General features: G+C 46.3%; 1 protein-coding gene across 1 annotated transcript; it reads right to left on the bottom strand.

The window, feature by feature from the left end:
- Positions 1-2,334: 2,334 nt before the first annotated feature.
- Positions 2,335-21,684, bottom strand: PTHLH (parathyroid hormone like hormone). Its single transcript, XM_060253942.1, has 3 exons — positions 21,562-21,684; positions 11,672-12,091; positions 2,335-2,852 (listed from the first exon to the last, which is right to left on the bottom strand). Exons 1-3 carry the CDS (start codon positions 21,660-21,662, stop codon positions 2,843-2,845), a joined length of 531 nt encoding a protein of 176 aa, XP_060109925.1. The 5' UTR covers positions 21,663-21,684; the 3' UTR covers positions 2,335-2,842.
- Between the last annotated feature and the right edge of the window lie 319 nt (positions 21,685-22,003).

Raw genomic sequence — 22,003 nt, 5'->3', positions numbered from 1 at the left:
AGCTGCCCCGGGGCTGCAACTCGCTCTTCCTCATTCATGCAAACAAGATCCTCTAAAAACCAGTTTCTGTTTGCTAAGTGAAAAAGGCAAAGCTAGTTGCAGCCCCGGGGGCAGATAGTGTGAAATCCAATGGAAACCCTGCTGAGGAAAGGAGAGCGAGATAAGACTAGTGGGAAATCAGGCTCAGGCTAAACATTGATACAGAAGAATTGTGTCACGCAGCCTTCTGCACCATAAGTGGGAGCAAGAGTTCAAATGCTCTGCCTTCATAGCAAACCAGCCCATTGGGAAGCATCTTAGAATTACAGAGCCAGTTTTCTTTCCAGGTAAGAGCCCTGTGGCGCAGAGTGTTAAAGCTGTAGTACTGCAGTCCTAAGCTCTGCTCACGATCTGAGTTCGATCCCCGGCAGAAGCTGGGTTTTCAAGTAGCCGGCTTGAGGTTGACTCAGCCTTCCATCTTTCCGAGGTTGGTAAAATGAGTACCCAGCTTTCTGGGGGGTGGGGGTGGGAAGTGTAGATGACTGGGGAAGGCAATGGCAAATCACCCCATAAAAAGTCTGCCGTGAAAACGTTATGAAAGCAACGTCACCCCAGAGTCGGAAACGACTGGTGCTTGCACAGGGGACCTTTCCTTTTCCTTTCTTTCCAGGACAGATGGCACAAGTTACTCACCCCCCCCCCCCCCCAATCCTGCCTTGATATCATTCTGTGACCTTAATGCCATTTTCTTTTGGGGGAGGGTCTTTTTAAAAGCAACAGCAGCGCTACAGAGTAACTGATCAGTCACGCTGTGCTTGACTGTACCAGCTCTCCCCCCCCCCCCCACCCCACACTCCTTGTATGTAGCCTTAACAAAGCATTCCAATATGCCCCTGTTGTAATTGAAGTAGGAACGTCTGGAAAAAAGAGGTGGGAAACTTTTTGGAAGGAGAGCTTGAAATCTCCCCCCCCCCTCCCTTCACATGTTCCAAGGCAGAAATGGGTTCCTGGCTCCCATTTGATCATGCCTGTCCCATCTCTATGCAGGCCTGTGCTGGAAAAAAGGTTTCTGAACTCTTCATTGACTGCCTGAGATCAAACAACCTAGTACAGATCTGCTCCACTTCATCGTGCCAGGAGGGAGGGAACTGCTCCTAGGCAATGAACAAACTTGAGGATACCTCCAGCCAGGTCTCAGATTCATTCAGCAAGAGCTCACAGGAGTGCAGCTCCTGAACCTTTCTGATGGTTCCCCCTCTTCCTCCCCACCTACCTTGTCCATTGAATAATAGATGCAGCTGCGTAACAATCCCTGGATTAGGAGAGCGGCCACCAGAAGCTTTGCCATGCCTTCAGCAGCCCTCATTAACCCCTGGAGAAGCCTAAGCCACCCTTTCTCCACTTCTTATGTGATTCTGGGCGGCAGGTGGTTTGCTGGCCTTTTGACTGGGGGTGGCAGCCCAGGAGAGCCCCAGGCGAGTGAGGCCTGCTTGGGCTGGCTGGATCTCCCTTGCTCGCCAGGGGCTCTCCTTTCTTGTATCGGGTTGCTTTTGGTTGGGGGGGCAGTGGCATATGCGAATGAGTTATGCTAATGAGCTCCACCACCTATTTTTCTACAAAACGACCCTTGCCTCTGGCATCTTCACAAGAAGAGTTCCTGCTGTTCAAGAAAGCCTTCTGGATATCTGGGGCTGTGTTCCAGGTGTAGCCTCTGGATGAACCCACAGTACTGTCTGTACCTTCTACAAAGTGGATTGTGAGTCGGACTCTGCTCTGGGGACTCTGGTTCATGAAGTAGTATTGATAGCTTTGGGGAAGTGTTTCACAGTTGCGTTGTTATATTTAAATAAATTGGATTTACATTTTGAATCTGGGAACATTGCTCTAGAATTTGAACCCGGCCCATGGGACTAAGGGGGTTACATCTATATCTTCAGTCAAATTTTGTAGTTGCAGGAAGGCTGGAAAGCTACAACCGCTCCCTCCATGTGAGCACACAGAGCGAGGCACCCCTCCTCAGTTTGTCTCCATACCTTCTGCTCTGCCTTGGGAAGTTCAGAGCTAGGACTCACTGGGGTATGTTTGTGTGGCTCTTAGGCTAGAGTGTTTCCTCCAATGCAGAAAGTTCTGCTCCACAAGGAATAGACATCAGTTTCTCCTCTGTCTTAGTGCCAGACATTGGAGCACAAGTTGCTGTAAGTGATTTTTAACTAAAAGCTAATGTGAAAATGGAACTGAAACCAAGGTAAACATATTAAATTTAAAGACTATTTTCAGATGTTATAAAGGGGAAAATGATTGTTCCTTGTCCTTAAAATTCCTAGAGGACACATTTCTCCTTCTGAGTCACGATGTGATTTTAATTAGATTATATTTTATTGGACTTTCTTTTCTTTTCTTTTTTTTACAAATCATTTTTTAAAAAAAACACTGCCTTTTTATACATGCGTGGAAGAAAATCAGTTGGGAACAATTGTACTTGGACAACACATTAAAATCAACCAAAAACCTGGAATCGTTTGTTTATTTTTTTATCCACATATTAAAAAAAAAGTATATCTAAAGTGCATGTTACAAAAAAAAATTATAGAAAGTCAGCAGCACCAAGATAAAAGTTCATGAAAAATAAATACATCATTCAACAAAATAAATTATGGTAATTGTGACAATGAGAATTGTCTTAGCACAAAATAAAACAATATTCACAAATGTTCAAATGTGCAGCTTTGGAAAGCATCAGGGGCCAACAGTTGAGTTTGATATATTTACAGTATTTACAGATAATAAATACTTCTAATACTTTCCATATGTTCAGTATTACAGAATACTGCGATGTGTTTTCCAAAGACCTCAGCTGAAGATGTCAACGCCTTCTGCAAAAAAAAAAAGGAAAGAAAAAAGGGCAACATTAGTTTTTTTTCCATACTAAATAATTGGACACACCATTAACAGTCATCCAAACAGGGTGTGCCTCTCTTGGAACAGATGATGAACATCGTTGGGTCTACCAAAGTGGGGTTTTTCCCCCCCTGTTGTTCAGCTTCTACTGTACATGGCTTTCAACACAATTAAACTAGCAATGCAAAGAATTATAGACCAAGTCCAAGCAGCTGATCCTCTGCAGCTGGATCTGTGTGAGGTAAGAAAAATCCTCTGCTTCACCTCTATCTCATTCTCTCTCTCTCTCTCTCTCTGTCTCTCACACACAAAACAACAGATCCTGTCTGCGTCACCACTGAATAAAGCTCTACTGAAACCAGTCTGAAACTTGGTGTGGGCTAATGTGCATTGAAGAGGGTCATAATAATGATTTGGAAAAGAACCAAGATATTTGCAAAGTTGGGGGAAAAAAACCTTCTCGCAAATCTATGCTGGCCAGCCAAGTACCAGGCCTGCTGAAAGTCCCTTCCTCTGTTGGAGCTTATTAGGGTTGCCAAGTTCAACTCAAGAAATATCTGGAGACTTTAGGGGTGGTGCCAGGAGACATTGGAGGTGGAGCCAGGAGCAAGGGTATGACAAGCACAGTTGAACTCCAAAGGGAGCTCTGGCCGTCACATTTAGGGACCACACTCCTTTTAAATACCTTCCCTCCATTTGGAATAATGAAGGATAGGGGCACCTTCTTTGGGGGCTCATAGAATTGGACTTCCTGATCCAATCTTTTTGAAACTTGGTGGGTATTTTGGGAAGAGGCACCAGATGCTATGCTGAAACTTTGATGCTTCTACCTCAAAAAAACAGCCCCCCCGAGCCCCAGATAGCCATGGATCAATTTTCCATTATACCCTACAGGAATGGGTCTCCGTAGGGAATAATGGAATGCCCAGCAGACATCTCCCTCCCCCCTCCTGCTTTCTGATGACCCTGAAGCAGGGGGAGGGCCTCCAAACCAGGGGATCCCCTCCTCCCGCCTGGAGATTGGCAGCCCTAGAGCTTATATATGGTGTCCTGTTCAAGGTCCACTCCATTTTTGTCATTCTGTTGAGGCGGGCTATTGGGCAAAACTTTACTCAACTCTTGAGTCATATATTTTTGTCTGTCTTTCATTTCCATTAGCTGTCTTTTAAAGTAGTGTATCCCCCTTTCCGGAGACGGGCTCCTCTTCGCAGTACTTCCTTGAACCTAGAGTTGCAGGCATCCAGATGGGGCCTGGAGTTCTCCTGGAATCACAACTGTTCTCTAGATTGCAGAGATCGGTTCCCCTGAAGAAAATGGCAGCTTTGGAGGGTGGACTCTATGGCATTGTACCCCACTGAGGTCCCTTTCCTTCCCCCAATCCCACCCTTCTCAGACTCTACCCCCAAATCTCCAGGAATTTCCCAACTCAGAACTGGCAATCCTATCTGAGTCTAGATAGCTACAGGCAGGGGGTATAAGGCACAGGGAATCATGAGGAATCAGCAGGATGCAAATTCATATAATCCCCAAGAGCTCCTCGTTCTTACAGGATTTTTTGGACAGGTTGTAACAGTGAGGTAGCTTCTAATGTAAGCCAAGATTTTTCTCCGGTGCATGCCATGATTTCTAAATTAAACAAAAAAGTATATACCCTCTTGGCCTGTATAACAAAAGCATATCATGAAGCATTCCAGATAGCTGTTAAGTGTATGAAACTCTTGGAATCTTTCAAAAGCCACTTCAAAACCATCAGAAGATCTTCCTGTTTGGTGTGGAATTTTCGAGCTGTGTGTTTCAGGTACAGAGCCTGCAGCAGCAAAATAAAGCTAGACTCCAGTGACACTTAAATCAATTTGGTTAAATCTTTTAAGGAATAACCAAACTACCTGTGTATAAATCACTAGTGGGTGCTCTTTATTTCTACTAATAACTAAGCAAAAAAAAAAGTTATCTGCCTTGGGGCTAACAAATGAGTTACTGCAAGCCGCTGGACATATTTGCATGTGAGTCTGAGTCTACGTGGCTTCTAAAACATCTGAGTATTGCATACCACCACCTGGGTTACCCTTATTGTGCAATCTCTTTCTGTGCTAGCAGTTGCAAAAATAACACCACTTAGTGGTTGCCAGCCTCCAGGTGGCGGCTGGAGAACTCCTGGGATTACAACTGATATCCAGGCAAGAGTTCAGTCCCCCTGGAGAAAATAGATGATTTTTTTTGGGGGGGGGGGGTTGGGATCTATGGCATTTTTCCCCTGTAAGCTCCCTGTCATTCCCAGGCCCTACACCCAAATCTCCAGCAGTTTCCCAACCTGAATTTGGCCACCCTACCTCTCCATCCCTGGACCTAGCAACTCTACGTACATGGCTGCACATCAGATTCACAGTGGAGCCAACAGCAGATCTATGGGGCAGTTCACAGACCCAAAAAAGCAGCATGGGAGAGGAGGCAAAAGCCACTGCTCCCTCCATGTTGTGGACACCAACAGAAAACAGCTGGTGTATATCTGGGAGGCCCATCACACCTGTGATACAAAATCCTCATGTTGTCCCCAACACAAGGACTTCATCATGTGCAGATGGAGCTTTAGCAACAGCCCTTATTGTTGACATTGCTAGTTGTTAGGACTTCAGGTGCAAGTGTGATCATCACAGCTTGATTGTGAACAGTGAGCCTCAAAAATCCTGCAGCTGTACCCAGAGCAATCCCAATATACCAGAGTCTGGGGATGTGCAGTTTATTATTTGCTAACTGAGCGGTGGCCCATTTGGGAGTTTCATAAGTGCTTAAAATCTTAACAAAATTGTTTGTGGCAAGTGGGAACAGGCAGAAGCATTCATATCTGACAGTTATTCTATCACTTAACTCTCCGGCACAGGAGGAAGGAGGGGGCTGGGGTAGCAAAGGGGAAGAGTAGTGTTGCAGATAAGTCCATGACAGGGGAGTTGTCCAATCAAAACAGTCTATTTCCCCACTAAACATATTCGGCATTCTGGGCTCAGCATTTCTACCTTCTGCCAATAATTGTGTCATCTCACTGGTTTGCAAGGGCTTTCTAATTCTGCCTTTATCACCACTGGTCCTCATTGCCAGAGCAATCCTGTTAATCTGAGGATGTGTAGAGGCCAGGCAGACAAGATAATAGAGATGGGTTAACAGAGGTACTCCACCAAACCTCCCTAGCGATTGGCAGCCTGCCTGCGCGGTAGATATGCCCGGGGAGGGGTGTATCAGGTTGGAGTTTCCAGTGGTGGAAACGCCATGTCACAGAGGACTTAGGGCGACCCTGTGGGGTTTTCAAGGCAAGAGACTCCAGTTGTGGTTTGTCATGGCCTTCCTCTGCATAGTGACTCTGGAATTCCTTGGAGGTCTCCCGTCCGAATCCTGGCCAGGGCCGAGCCTGCTTAGCTTCTAAGAGCCAGCAAGTTTGGGCTAGCCTGCAATGTGCAGGTCAGATCAGGCTGGAGTCAACTGGCCCCTAAATCAGAACATGTGACTCAGCAGCTCTAAACTCTGCCTCATCCCATTTTATTTTAGCCTTCTGTTATTGGAACTTGGCGAAGAACAAAATGCTAAAAGAAACAGAGTGCAGTGAAAAAAGGCAGCAGGTAGAGGCAGGGTTTAGTTCCCCTCCCCCATGCACTCTGCTTTTCTTTAAAGTATACCCACTCCCCCATTTGAGAATCCCCTGGAAGGATGGAATAGCACTGGCTGATGCCTGTTTCCCAGTAACAGATGAGCCAATAAGGAGTTTGATGACTGACAGCACAGGAACACTGCAGTTTGGCAATGGAGAATTCCTGGGGTGGAGTGAGGCTACATCAGAGGCACATTCAAGGGATTTGCATGGCAAGCGTGTTTTCCCCTTGAAAGCAATAGAGATGACTTTTGCGATGATCCCTAATACAACTAGCTTCAATTCTTCTACTACAGGATCCAAACCAAAGTTGTTTTTAAAAAATAAAATTAAAAAAAAAAATCTGACCTGGGTGTGTGCCTATCCTTATTAGAGCCCTGCAAGCTCTCCACTTCTGCCTTTGGAAAACTACAGCAATGGAGCAGTGCATTTCATGGTCTTGTTTCCTTAATGGACCGCATTCCCACCAAGTTCAAACAAGTTCTTTTTTGGGCCAGTATCCAAAATTAAAGATGATAGCGGGGAAACTACTGGGGATTATTGTTGGACTTCATGTCAGGAATTCGTAGCTGTCTGTCTCCCTTCCCTCTTATTTTAATGGTAATTTCCAAGGCTTTGATTAAGGGAGCTGCTAAGACTTTGTAGCTGAGGGAAGTTTCTGGCAGAAAGCAGGGAGATGGTTGCTTTCAACAGTGCTAGGATGCATGGTGCAATGTGCCACGGAGCCATCTAATCTTTCAACCCACCTCTCTGCCACAGCTGCATTTATGTTTTCAGTGCTTCGGAAGCATTCAAGGGATTTGCATGGCCAAAGTGTTTTAACGGATAACCATCTTCAGATTTTTTTAAAATTTCCCTTGAGGAAACGAAAGGATCTTCAACTTGAAATGTTGTCTAGTCCTTACAATGAAGAAATCCACACTTAAGCCCACCCACCGGTCTCCACCCAGAGGTCTGCCAAGTCTACATATTTGCATGGTCTCTGAGTGCATGTGCAATTTGTGCATTTATGGGGTCTGCTTAGATCTCTGGCTGAATGGAGAGGGGAAGGGGCCCAGCAAGGAAGAGCCTTCTCCTCCAGCTTTCATTTTACACTCATCCTTTGCATGCACAGAGATCTTGATTTCTCTGGCAATGGATAGAAAAATCTGCAGAAGAAGCAGCCGTTTGTATACCTATTGAGAAGGCAATCGAAGTGGAACAACGTTTTAAAGAAGGATATCTGGCTATACCTGGTGAAAATCACCATGTGTTTTTCCGGAAACATTATCCTGATCTTTTAAGGCTATCTGTCACGTGATGGCATAGAAATATTATCTTCTGCCAGATTATTGGCATCACTTCAGGTAAAGATGCTTTTGAAGCTCAGAAGCTGAAACTCCACATTCCATTTTTTGTTTTCGATCACTTCCTTTTCTCAAACAATCCATCTGCCTTAAAACAAATGGCTCATGTATAAGTTCTTGAAGGTCTTGTTATACTGCTAAAATATTATAACAAAAATGCTTTGAGACAAAGCCAGATCTATGGATATTGGGTGAGGTTTGGGTTTCCATTGGACATAACCAGGCATTAAAGCTGGTTCAACATTTCAAAACAATTTTAACCCAGTCTTTGCAGCTCTCTTAAAAAGAACCCCAGGGTATAAAAACCATAGTGATGCAAGTCATAAAAATTAAACTAGAGGAGAAAAAACCCCCTAGGAAGCGAGCAATTTTCTTGAAATTAAAGTGTGACTACTTTCTTTAAAATACGCACAATCACTTTTTGCATAGTTCAGTGTGTCCCCTGGCAGCAGCTCCAATAAGGTTGCCAGCTATGAGTTTGGAAATACCTAGAGATTTGGGGGGTGGAAGAGGGCAGGGGTTGGGGAGGGGACAGACTTCATTGGGGTATGATGCCCTGAAGTTCACCTTCCAAAGTTGCCATTGTCTCCAGGGGAACTGGAGATCAGTTGTAATCCCAGGAGATCTCCAGCCACCACCTGGAGACTGGTAACCCTATTCTCAGAACTCAGAGTACCATTTTGTTGGCTTTGCCCGTGCAGAAGCTTCTGTTCTAACCAGGCCCCGGGGTTTGTATGAAAAAGCATGTCGGTGAACAGGTCCCTGCATGATTAGAACAGCCATGAGACACATTTCTAACTGTCCACCATCGCAGAAAATCTTGATCTCTCCAAAGCACAGAGAAAGGGCTTCCAAATGCATCAGGCATAAGAAAGTACCCCTGAACCATCTTCAAACAGGATCAGGGATATTGTTCAGAGTAGGTGGAAGAAGGGGCAGATCACCCTCTCTGTGTGTTTTCAGCCAGCTTTTCAACCTCTAGATGGCAGCTGGAGACCTCCTGGAATTTCAAGTGATCTCCAAGTGACAGAGACTTCACCTGGAGAAAACGACCACTTTGGAAGGTGAACTCTATGGCCTTATACCCCACTGAAATCCCTCCCCTCCCCAAACCTCACCCTCTTCAAGCTCTACCCCCTCCTGGTGTTTCCCAACTCGCAGCTGGCAAACCCTAGTTTCAGGCCTCATGATAGGGCAGGAAAACCTATTTTCCTTGCCAACTCACTGGTTTTATATGGAGTTACAAACTGCACAATGAGTGCTTGGACAAGGCATGCAAACACAAGGTAGAAATCCCTTCAAAAGGCGGGGTGAGATAAGGCAATTGCTTGATGTTGTTGTAGCTCTCATGAGATATAAAAAAGCATTGCTTTTTTGTGCTGTTTAATTTTTGTTACAAGAGCCCGGTGACGCAGAGTGATAAAGCTGCAGTACTGCAGTCAGAGCCCTCTGCTCACAACCTGAGTTCGATCCCAGCGAAAGCTGGTTCAGGTAGCCAGCTCCAGGTTGACTCAGCCTTCCATCCTTCCGAGGTCGGTCAAATGAGTACCCAGCTTGCTGGGGGGAAAGTGTAGATGACTGAGGAAGGCAATGACAAACCACCCTGTAAAAAGTCTGCCATGAAAACGTTGCGATGCGACGTCACCCCAGAGTCAAAAACGACTGGCGCTTGCACAGGGGACTACCTTTACCTTTTAAATTTTTGTTACACCTAAAGAGTGGCCTTTTCCTCCTTGCCCTGAGTTATGCACTCCACAGGCAACAAGAGTGCAATCCTATGCAATGTCTAGAAAATTCCATAGCAGACAACAAGCCTTTGAGATGGATTTGAAAGCTGCTTGGGCTTTTGAAAGATTCCAGTAATTTCAGACACTGAACAGGTATCTGGGGCAACCAGATGTCATTTGCCGTCAATACCCAATGCGTTGTTGAAAGACAACTTCTGAAATGGCTCTCTGGCTTCTGAAGCCAAACAGGTCTGCGTTTAGTCAATGCTTGGGTGGGAGACCTCCGGGAAAAACGTTGTACAGTGCATGGAGTTCCACAGTGGAAAAAAGGAGGGACGTAAGTAAAATATAAGCTCGGGACTGTTCAGATGTCTGTCCAAGAATCTCCCTTAAAACTCAAGTTCACTCTATTTTCTTTTGAGTTAAAGCGAATGAGAGAGAGAGACAGAGAGTGTACATTTTTCAAGATTCCTTCCAAAAATGATCATACAGAACCAGTGCAGGGCAGCCGTTCTTAAGCTTCAAAAATCACTGTTACATTTTAAAAAGCCCTTCTTTGTCATACATGAGAGCAACTTGTTCCTCTTCCCCCAGGGTAATGCTCAACATTTTTCAGCAGCAATGTAATTGTTTGACAAGCTGGCAGCAAAATTGGAACTGAACTAACAAGTCCTAATGGTAGGGAAAATATTATGGCAGAGGGGTGGCCAGTGTGAGTAGATTTTACTAAGAGAAACTTTCCATGTTCTCCCCTAAGGTTAAAAGTAGCAAGAAAGAAGGGGGAGGAAGGGGAGAGAAACCCAGTGCTGTAAAACAGGGGTGTAAATTGCTAAAAGAGGGAAGGGAACTCCGCTGCTTTTATAATGTGCAAAATTTAACCAAAGTTTCTATTTTCCAATCTAAAACCCAAATCGCTTTCAATTTTTCTTTAAAAAAGCCCCTTATTCCCTTCTTTTCTTTTAAAATTCTGCTAAACAGTAATGGACTTGCAATGCGTTCAAATGCAAACCTTTCTGTGACAATCCCAGGACAAACTTCTAGAGTAGATGCCTAGTGCTTAAGACAAGATATAACAGTGCGGTCCTAACCACTCACACTCCCTAGCAAGTGGGATTGCAGCTAGGGTTGCCAACCTCCAGGTGGCGACTGGATATCTCCTAAGATCACTGATCTCCAGGAGACAGAGATCAGTTCAAATGGCCACTTTGGAAGGTGGACTCTCTGGCCTTAGACCCCACTGAAGCCCCTCCCCTTCCCAAACCCCACCCTCCTCAGGCTCCACCCCCAAAATATCTCAGTAGCTCCCAACCTGGAGCTGGCAGACCTCACTGCAGTGTAACTGTGCCACCCAAAGGAGCCTGGTCAGTGTGGGACTCGGTCCTGGAAGAGACTGAGAGAGGCCCACAAGTTGGCTGCTCACTCACTATGACTTTGTTACCTCCCTTTCCAAATGGAGGAGGGTATCTACCTTAATGAATCACTTTAAAGCAGACAGAACAAAAACTCTGCTGCTCTAGAAAGTAGGCTTGCCACCTCCAGGTGGAGAAATGCCTGAGGATTGAGGGGTGGGACCTGGAGTTTGGGGTCGGGGTCGGGAGGGACCTTATTGGGGCACAATGCCATAGAGGCCACCCTCCAAAGCAGCCATTTTCTCCAGGAGATCAGTTGTAATCCCAGGAGACCCCCAGGCCCCATCTGGAGGTTGGCAACTCTAAGGGGAGTATTTGACCCTCTTTTTTACTGCAACGTAAAGGAAATGAGAACCAGACACAGTCTTACTCTGAGGCAAAGCGGTGAGACTGCTTCGGACTCCAGACTTTGGGTTTCATTAAAGGGCAGTTGAATGGACAGACCTGGATACAGTTAATCAGGAAACTGATGGTGGCCAGGCCTGCTCTACTCAAGGACCCGAATGCTGTTGGCAATTCTTCTTTTAGCCTGCACTAGTCTTGCACTAAACAACTTCCCAAACAGATTTTGCTCCATGTTCATTGGCCCTATGTAGGCAGGAGGCACCATAGTGATTTGGCCCTGGAAACTTCAACAGTTGCCTTTGTCATTAAGGGTGAAGAATAGCGAATTACCTTGCATTGACAAGTGTAGTATCAAAGATGTCCAAGGGCGGGATCCGTGCCATGCCACTGCCAGACCCCCTCGAGCTGGGCCAGGCGGAACGAATTCTCCTTTTTTTCTTCTCCTGCTCCTTACGTTTCCCGGCTTTCCCTTTCTTCTTCTTCCCTGGTGTCTTGAGGGGCTGCTCTTTGTACGTCTGAACTTTGTTGGTCTCCTGAGTCAGGTTTTTGCCCTCATCATCGCTGGTAATCCGGATGCCGTAGTTCTTTGCAATGGTGGAAGGTTTAGGGTTAGGGGAGACCTCTGACATGGCTCGGATGTCAGCTGTGTTCACCCCGTCTATCAAAGTTTGCAGGAAGTTTCGCCTGCGTATATCTTGCATGGTCTTGCTTTTGTCGTGTAACAGCTGATATTCTGATACTGTTCTTTTACTGTTTAAAGAAGCAGAGAGAGGGAGAGGGAGAGAGGGAGAGCATGTTACATCAACAATGAAACGGTGTTGTTGTTCAGCCAGTCTGGCAATACCCATCCCTTCTCTTTTTGGCAACTTTAATAACCATCGTGATGCAGCTCAACGAGTCTGTCTTCTACCTCCTTGATGTGGGATGATTACATCAGCTTGTCTGAGAATGGTGCTACCTACTTTTGCAGGGCCATTCCCAAATCATCCGTCGGCTCCTTATCTTGACTTTTCTGCACCATCACAGGCCGCTTGGGAACACACGGAGCTGCCTTCTACTGACTCAAACCCTTGGTCCATCAAAGTCAGTATTGTCTACTCAGACTGGCAGCAGCTCTCCAGGGTCTCAGGCAGAGGTCTTTTCCATCACCTACCCACCTGGTCCTTTTAACGGAAGATGCTGGGCATTTAACCTTCTGCATGCCAAGCAGAGGCTCTACCACTACACCACAGCCCCTCCCCTTATCAACATAGAATCACCTAGAAGAGCATTTTTAAAACCACATTAGCAGATCTCAATAATAAAAGTTATAGTGTCGCAGGAAGGGCTCCAATGTAACTGGCCATTGCATTAAAGAAATAGGCCAGCATCTAACACAGTGGATTTGCCGTCTCTTACAACTTTGAACAAGTCTCCCTTCCCTCTTTTCCTTCTGAGTGAAACTGTGGACAAAAAAAAATCTATTGACACTCCTTGATTCAGATCTGGTAGGGCCACCAGAGATATAAAATGCATTATTTGGTTTAAATGGTATTCTCCAGAATGTGAATTCTAGACAAGTAGTGCAGAATTCTAGACTAGTAGAGCATTTGCAGAAAGGCAGGGTGTGAGTACAGAAATCCAGTGACTGAATAAAAGCACCAGCCTAAGGAGGGCTACACCCTTTAAGTCAATGGGCTAAACCAGGGGTCGCTAATGCAGTGCCTGTGGGTGCCATACCACTCCCTGACAACTTTGCTGGTGCCTGCCAAGTGTTTCTCTTAGAATGTGAGTGGAGCCAGGGAGGGCTTTTGTCCCACAAGGCTTCTGATTAACCACTGGAGATTTGATTGACTGTGCAGATTGCTGCCATCACAGCACAAGGATCTTCATTGCGCTATGGAAGATAGGCCGTGGCAATCATTTTGTGGCTGCCATTTTGTTGCTGCACCCGCCTGGCTGTGTCAGAGTTCCAAATATGCCCCCAGGCTCAAAACTGTTGAGGACCCCTGGGCTAAGTGTTGACTTCAGTATCCATTGCGCTGGACATCAGAAGGGGATGACTCTGCTCAAACGTACACATGAAGCTGCCTTATACTGGATCAGATCATTGGTCCAGAAACTCAGTATTGTTTACTAGACAGGCAGTGGCTCTCCAGGGTCTCAAGCTGAGGTCTTTCACATCACCTCCTCCTTGATCTTTTAAACTGGAAATGCCCATGTCTGAACCTGGGACCTTCTGAACGCAAAGAAGATGGGCCACCACTGAACCATGGCTCCTCCTCTCATTGCTATAGACCTCAGGCTAGTTGTTTTCCATCTTCACTGTCACATCTGCCGTGTTTGCACCCTGGCCTTAAAAACACCAACGTCCTTCCCTCCTCTCCTTATGTCTTGTTCTGTGCATACCTTGATGCTGTCTTGGCCGCCAGCTGAGGCTGTTGCCTCTATCACACTGCTGACACATTCGCTCACCTGAGCTCTCTCTCTCAGTTCTAGCATTGTTAAGCAATGGCTTAACCAGAGATTTTGCAAACAGTTCGTACTGGAATAACAAGGGAGGGAAGCGAACGTGGTCTGCAGAAACCATGCTGTGGTCCAGCAGAGCAGCCTGGGAAATCATTTGTGATGGGAAAATATGTGCTTCTCCCTCAGGGTAAGGTGGATGCGTGAGGAAAATGGGGGAGGTGGGATTGGAGGCCGGTTCCCAGGCATGCCAAATTTGCTGCCCTGCTGGTCCCTAAGTAGTTGAATGCATTCATATAGCCTTGCTTTGTGCATGCATATGATAAATGGAAATTAATGGTCAATTAATGGGAATTATGTCCTGGCTGTTTTGCTGGCAACTAATCACAAGTTTCGTGCAATGCAGAGTTACTCCATCTGTCGAATGCAGGCCTAATGCAGGTTATTCCAGTGATAACCAAGAGCACTGAAGAGCACTCAGATGTGGCAGTGAGGAGGAAAGGGGGTTTAAATAAATAAATAACACAGCACGATTGTCCTGTCTTGTCCTGCTTCTGAACAGCTGTTCTGCACAAACGTTGCAGGACTCTACAAACCGGTCATTGTCTGTGCAATTCATACCCGGGGACTCTAAACATTACAAATGACATCCAGGCCACTCCATCCCCTTATGCAGAGAGCCAGCCTAACAAATGTTCACACATCGGCATATACTTGTTTGACTACTTGGCACACTTTAGAGATTGGCATCTGAGTGACAGAGGATGTTTAAGCTGTGGTGTTTGACGGACAGTGCTTTGCAAGGCTGGGGCTGCAGCACCAGGCCTCGGAGATGAGGTCAGGCACCAAGGAGTCCCTGATTTGAATCTCTCCTCTGCCATGGGCTTCCCAGGTGGGGCCAGCCCTGCCATCAGGCAGACTAGGTAATTGCCTAGGGCACCGGCCTTCTGGGGGTGCCGAATTGGGTGCTCAGTGATGTTATCAGTGCAGAGGGGGGCACCAGAAGTTAACCTTGCCTAGGGTGCCAGACGGTCTAGGGCTGGCCCTGTTCCAGGTGGTCATGGGCAAACGGCTGTTCTCCTAGCCTTAGACCTCTATTATATGGGGATAACGGCACCGACATAACTTTACCAGGTTGTTGTAAGGGGTTCGATAAGTGAACAGGAACTTCCAGAAACCCTCTGTGAACGCTGCCCTGCCCTGGATAGCCCAGGGTAGCCTGATCTTGGAAGAGGTTGAAGAGACTGGGACTTTTCCGTTTTAATGTGGAGGATTTGCTGCCAGAGGATGTAGTGATGGCCACAGGCACAGAGAACTTTGAAGCTGAATTAGATCAATTCATGGAGGAAAGGTCCTTTAGTGGTTACCAGCTGTGGGGAGAAAATTTAGTACTAGAAGGCAGCATCAGGGAAGGCCTTGGCCTTTGAACCCTGCTGTTGGCCCTCCATGACAACTGGTAGGCCACTGTATGAAACAGGATATGGGACTAGATGGACCAGTGGTCTGATCCAGCAGGCCTCTTCTGTTGTTTTTTAAGTCAGTAGCATCCTTGTGTGAACCAGCCTTTTTGCTACAGAGATCAATAGTCCACCCAGTGCCATGCCATCAGCTTAAATGGAAGACAGCTGTCCAGAAACTCTGAGACAGACTGGAGAGCAGTAGATAGGAAGCCTCACCAGGAAGAGCATCTTGGAGATCTTTTAAGTAAAGATTCTGAAAAGTGAACTTGGAAGTGAACCTGGAAAATGAAAGTGAATTCTGGAAGAGAACATGGTGTGTGACTATGTATGCGTTACAGCATTTGGGGAACCCACATCTACGAACAGTGTACCATTTTATGGGAGGAATGTATATCTATGTGTGTGTACATGTGTGTGTGTGTTTGTACAGGACTGCTAAAGACATCTTTTGGAAGCAAGCATCTCTTCAGAAGAGTCCTAAAGCTGTACATATTGGGTCAACCCATCAAAACAGTGTGCATTTTTTAGCTTACAATTGATCTCAGTATGGAAAGATAATGCGTACACCCAGGGCTTTTTTGCAGCAGGAACTCCTTTGCATATTAGGCTACACCTCCCCTGATGTAGCCAATCCTTTAAGAATTTACAGTAGGCACTATAAGAGCAGCCCTGTAAGCTCTTGGAGGATTGGCTACATCAGGGGTGTGTGGCCTAATATGCAAAGAAATTCCTGCTACAAGAAAAAGCCCTGCGTACACCCTTAAAATCTAATGTGGCATCAATGGAAAGAGTCGGAAGCCAGGCAACTACCCAGTGTCTTCCCCACTCTAGCCTATTCTTCACTGTCTACTTTCAAATGAATGGTAGCTTCTTTGGAGGGACTTTCTCTCCAAAGGCTGCCTGCCTGCAAGAACCACTGCTGTGCTCATCCCCTTGTAGGAACAGTATTGTGTGTGCTACAGGGGGTAGCATCAGAAGCATATCCTTAAAATATGGATGTTATGGAAACGCAGAAAGGTTGAAGAAAGAAATTACAGCTGAGAAAGGACACTGTGTGTATCTTTTAACATGTACTCCTTACAATTATAACACTAAAGGGAATCCCCCCAGAGCACCACTCTCAGGAGACTTCCTCTGATATTTTCCCTTTGTGTCTCTCCGTAGTCATCACATGGCTGTAAGTTACCCATTTGACGTAACTTTGGTCTGCTTTGAGAACACATCATGAGATTTGGAACTCTTTAAGTTGGAGTGGAAGAAGTTCAGAAGATAAGTAGAAAAAGAGTGGAAAATAAAATCTTTGATAATGATTAAGTTTTTGATAATGATTAAGTTTTTTAAAAATAAGAATATAATTTTTAGGGGGTTTTTAATAGTTAAGGGCACCTTTAATATTTGTTTCTTTAAAGTAAATAACACTGGCAGGGGTCAAGTAACGGGGGGAGGGGTGGGGGGAAAGTAAGATATGGGGTAGAATTTCTTTTTCTTTTTCTTTAAGTCTTTATAAGTTGTAGATATAGTTTTGCTACCATATGTTACTAATAAAATTGTTTATCATTGAGAACACATCATGAGATCACAGATCTCATGAAGTGTTCTCAAAGCAGACCAAAGTTACATCAAATGGGTAACTTACAGCCATGCGAGTGTGGTTGACCTCTATCCTGTCTATGGTGGCTCACATTAAAGTCCACATGATATTTCCTGCTGAGATACTGTCAGGAGTTGTGTCAACTCTCTTGTCAAGTTTTAAAATTCATAGTGTTGTGATCACATTGAAAACATGATGGCCAAAGTTTTGAGTTGGTCCTTCAGAACCAATTTGTGAAATGTCCCACCCCTCTCCCTGTTTCTCTTGCTCGCATTTAGTCATTTCCTCCCATGAAAAGCCCAGGCTCTGGGTGAGGCTTGAGCTTCTCTGAAGTCATGATGAACTGTGAGGGAAAAGGAACTCGTCTGTGAACCCTCGGGGACCTCACAATGGCCCAGACAATGGGCGGGAGACACTTTGAGGTCAACATATAATTTAATTTGAGAGAGGATTTCCTATGGGCTATCGTGAAGCCAACACCACCTTATTCTCCTACTGCTGCATTCATCCACATTATTTTTTTTAATCTAATAAGGATATTAATGGGAGAAAACGCCTCTGTTGCCTAAGTACCTTAAACACTTCCCTAAATTCCTTGAGAATTCTCTGCTCATGGAACACAGTAAAAATTTATTATATAACTTCATCAGCGTTTGGTATATATTTCCAAAATAACCTGCCTGATGATGTGAAACCATATTGTGCCGGCAGAGGGTGCCTTTCCATTCCAATGTCTGTCCAACACTTCATGTGCCAATCCGGCCCCAAACGTCTCTGCTGTTTTATGAAATCATATAACATCACTTGGCATTACTTTGCGCATGGATTCTATTACACAGATGTAATGATTACAGCCTGCCCGATTGCTTCTTTTGTATATTATGAAATGAAAATCCTTCGCAATGATGGCGCTAGCCGACAGGGAAAGGCTTTAATATAAGGATTCCAGTGGTTTCTCTGTTTACCAGATGAATCTGGCTAAAGAATATAGAGGAAGCCCACCAAGGGGCAAAGTGGGGTCTGACTCACAGGGATGTGGATTGGGGGCACCATTAGAATGGAGCTGGCTTCTGGGACAGGAGTCCAACCTTGCTCTAATGCTCATTGCCATACTAATTAGGGGCACTATTCCAGTGCCCTTTCTTAGCAGTGCCCCTCCTTTCAGACTTCCAACGGGACGGGGGTAAGCTTTGTTTTTAAAAGCAGAGAATTACAAGTGCACTGTCTTTCAGAGTGTGTGCGTTAGGCATGTAAAGCATGTTGATTTACATCACACAGTGATATTTATGTGCATTCAGATAGTTGATAGGCTAATCTAATTGTTTAACAGTAATTGTTCAGCATATCAAACCAATGCCAGAAACATGGGCCATAACAGATGTGTGCCAGGAGTTTTGCCACTGGGGCTCCTGGCGATTTTTAAAAAAACTTAGTTCTCCGGCACAATGAGACATGCATGCTTAAGAATTAACTTTTTTAAAATGAAAAATTGCTGGGAATTTCAGACAGAGGATTCTTAGCCTCTGTCTGGCTTGGCTCATAGACTCTAAAGAATAATCAAGTCTGGCCTCTTGGCCTCTAGAGCTTCCCCTCTCCCCCCCCCCCCCCCCGCCCCCATGCATCAGGCACCAAACTGCCTTGAGTAAGATCTGATAAAACAGCTTAAAGAAAACCAAAACCAGAATCATAACAACAGCTACAAGCAAGTGTCCTTTAAAAGGCTCATTTTCCTTCACGGTTTCTCCCACCTCATGTAATCATGTGGCATTAGAAAAGATTAAACGTTTTGTGTGCCTAATTAAGAGGATGGATTAGATGTCAGGAAAATAACAGGGCGGCGGGGAGGGAGGGAAAACACACACACACCAAAAAAAAAAACAGTGCTAACTGGAGGGAAGATGTGAAGATTTAGGAATTGTTAGGATAACCCACTAGAGGTCCCTTCCGCCTGCGATACAGTAAGAACTTGCACAGTGAAAGAGGTCTGACCCCAAACCAGATGCAGTTAATTCAATGCTAACATGTGGTAGGCAATTTTGAGAGAAGCGCTGAGAGCTTATGGTTTCTCGCTGCCCAAAATGCCCACACAAATTACTGTATACATTGCACACCACATTCACAGAGCTATCATTCAGTCTCATAAACATGTCCCCGGCCCTGAATACGGTGAATTCAGCATCCATAAACACGCCGGTCGGTTAACCATTTTCCCCTTTGGGGATTAGCTCAACCCAATCATCATTAGGAAAGTGTCCACTGTTGACACTGGGTATTGCCAACAAGGCCTGGCTTCCAGCTGGCACCCCTCCCCCCTCCATACACACACCCGGGGCTAGAGGAATCCCGGTCCACGACCACTTCCAACAGCCCTCCTGTTCTTCTGAGTTCTCATTCACTTTTCTCCAAGAGAACTGGCTCCCTTGGACCCGCAGCCACTCTGCCTCTTGTCTCCCCCTCTTCAGAATGCAAAGAGGCAGACATGATTTAGCTCCAGAATGCTTGCGCTTCTGAAAGCCTGGCTGAGTGGGATTTAAATTTTTTATTCCACCAACTCTGTCTAGAGTCAGAGATGCAAGACAGGCCAAAGGACTCTGGTGTCTGGCTCCATTTGGAACAGGTTCCTGCATTTGGGATTGCATCCGCTTCCCATAGCTCCAAGCAGCCATCCTTGGTAATATAGTGGAGGGGTGGGAGGGGAGGTGGCATCCCCCAGGAGCAGTGTTCCCTCTAAGCTGCAGAGTTTTGTGAGCAAAAATTCTACTTTGTGGGCTACTGGAATTAAAGCTGTGAGCTGCTGGCATTAAAGTTGTGGGCTCCTGCTTCAGTTATTGTGCTCTGGGGTTATCCTTCCTGAGCTAAGACAAAAATGTGTGAGCTGGAGGCTAAAAATCTGCGAGCTAGCTCACACTAACTCAGCTTAGAGCTTAGAGTGCTTCGGCAGGGGAGGGCGGGGTACAAATAAAATTTATTATTATTATTATTATTATTATTATTATTATTATTATGAACACCAGGAGGATTACATATAAGCGGCGACTCTGTGGACGTTAGCTTCCCGAGTGTGGGTTATCACCTTGGCACTGAGAGGTGTGGGGAGAGTTTTGTTGTGGGCATCTTCAGGTGGAGGGGATAATTAAAAAACACTCTTTGGAACAGCAGACTGGACCCAGAACAGTTCTGAGCGCCCTGACCTGTGCAAGGATTCAGCGCCAACCCAAACAAGACCGTGTTCCATAACTATCACCAGACGCACAGTTTTCTGATAAAAATGCTGGCAGCCAGAATCTCAAGGCAGCAAACGTTAAATGGGAAGAGAATGTCCTGTAATCTTATCTTTGGGACAGCGTTTCTCCATCCCAGTTATCTATAGAGTTTGGGTGCAAAGTTCACATATGGCATTGCCAGCCAAGTTGGATGAGGCTTTTTTAGTTGCCTGTCCCCACAATGGCTGCTGGACATCATCCCAGCTGCCTGAAGTCTTGCGTGTAGCAAAGTCCCTAAAGAAACCTGCTTTCCTAGCATTATTGCTCAAGCCAACCACCTTAGAAAGCCACCGGGCTTCTGAACTTCTTGGACACCCTTTCCCTTTTCTTAGGCTGGAATAAATCAGGGATTTTGACTCTTGGCCTTCAGTCACGGGCATTCTCTCGAACATCAATGAGTAACTGCCATGTGGGAATATTGACCTGGGTGGTTTCTGTGGCTTTTTGTCTGAGTTCTGTTTACGCTACAGGCATATGATTCATGCTAATAAATATGGCGAGGACTTAGACAGGCTTGGGGCTTTGGGACCTCACTGGGATTATGTTATCTTAAAACCTTTCCATCTCTCCAAATCCAGGTATCGAATTCAAGCCAGAGAGCTAATGCTGACTGGTACTTGCTAAACGGTGTGTGTGTGTGTGTGGGGGGGGGTGTCTTTGATGGAAGGGTCCCATATTTCTTCCCACATCGCTCCCCAGGTGCTGGGATCAGTGCCAGCGTGCCGGGGCGCCCCCAAGTCAAAAGGTGCCCACTAGTAGAGGTTTCTTGTGCTGACCACTGAGGCTCCCCGGCCACCCCCAACCCACCTCCTCTGTTCTTTAAGGACAGTGACTATGTCCCTCTTGGCTTGCCAACAATCCTGGAGTTTGCACAGCTGTGCGCCTGCTCCAAAAGATGCATTTCTCCCAGTATTTGTCATAAAGGAAATAATAAACCTGCGAGGGACCATCATTGTCGATGTGTCCCTCTGTTGAAGTTTCTCTCGGCTCGAAAGCCAAAGAGCTTCAGCCGTCTGGTGACTTCGCAAAGGGGCTTGGGAGCGCTCTGAAACTGAAGCCGAGCGCCTGCACAGGAAAGCGGACGCCTAGAATAAAACTTCCACGGTCTTAAAGGTGCCGCTGGACTCAGACGCTGTTTCAGACCAACCCAGCTGCCCACCCGAACCTATCTTCGAGAAACGCAGGCGGGCAGCCGGGTTGGTCTGAAGCAGGCGAACAAAGCAGGTGTCCAGGTCCACCTTGAAGACCAACCAATTTTGATGTAGAACGAAAGCTTCGGTGTGCTCTTAAGCACACTTCATCAGACGAGGAATCTAGCACAGCACATCTTAGAGAACTCCACAGTTCTGGAGGAACTGGACCTACCCCGGAGAAGGCAAACCCTGATGCCAAATGGGCATTCCTGCAGAGACGCGGCGCCCCCCCCCCCTTAACGCGAAGGGCAGAGAAAGGGAAACTTACGTTCTGCGGAGGTTCCCTTCCAGCGCCCTCCCCGACGAGGGGGCTCCGTAGCTGAGCATGAAGATCAGGAAACTCCACTGTCTAAAGAGTTTGGGGAACATCGTCGCTGGCTGGAGGGGGGTGGGGGGGCTTTGGAACCTGCGAAGAGAAAACACGAGTGAGTGGGGGGGGGGGCGCTTTCTATGCTCTTTTGCAGCAAGACACGCGGCGCTCCGCACATGAACCCCGCCCCCCCCCCGCCTCCAAGGAATCAGCGCTGAAGCAAGAAACAAGCGGGATACCGAGGCAGGCAGAGCCCGGGGCATGAGTGCAGATCACGCGTCCTTGGGGCATCAGAATACCTCTTGGCCAAGGTTCAGGTCAGGCGCGCTTCTGGCCCGCGGCTCTCCTCTCCCCCTTCCCCGAGGGCGCGCACGGCCAAGCACTGGGCAGGCACGGGCAG

Source organism: Heteronotia binoei, chromosome 14 (genome assembly GCF_032191835.1).
Source record: "Heteronotia binoei isolate CCM8104 ecotype False Entrance Well chromosome 14, APGP_CSIRO_Hbin_v1, whole genome shotgun sequence".
Classification (NCBI taxonomy): domain Eukaryota; kingdom Metazoa; phylum Chordata; class Lepidosauria; order Squamata; family Gekkonidae; genus Heteronotia; species Heteronotia binoei.
This window is presented reverse-complemented; position numbering and strand designations above follow the sequence as displayed.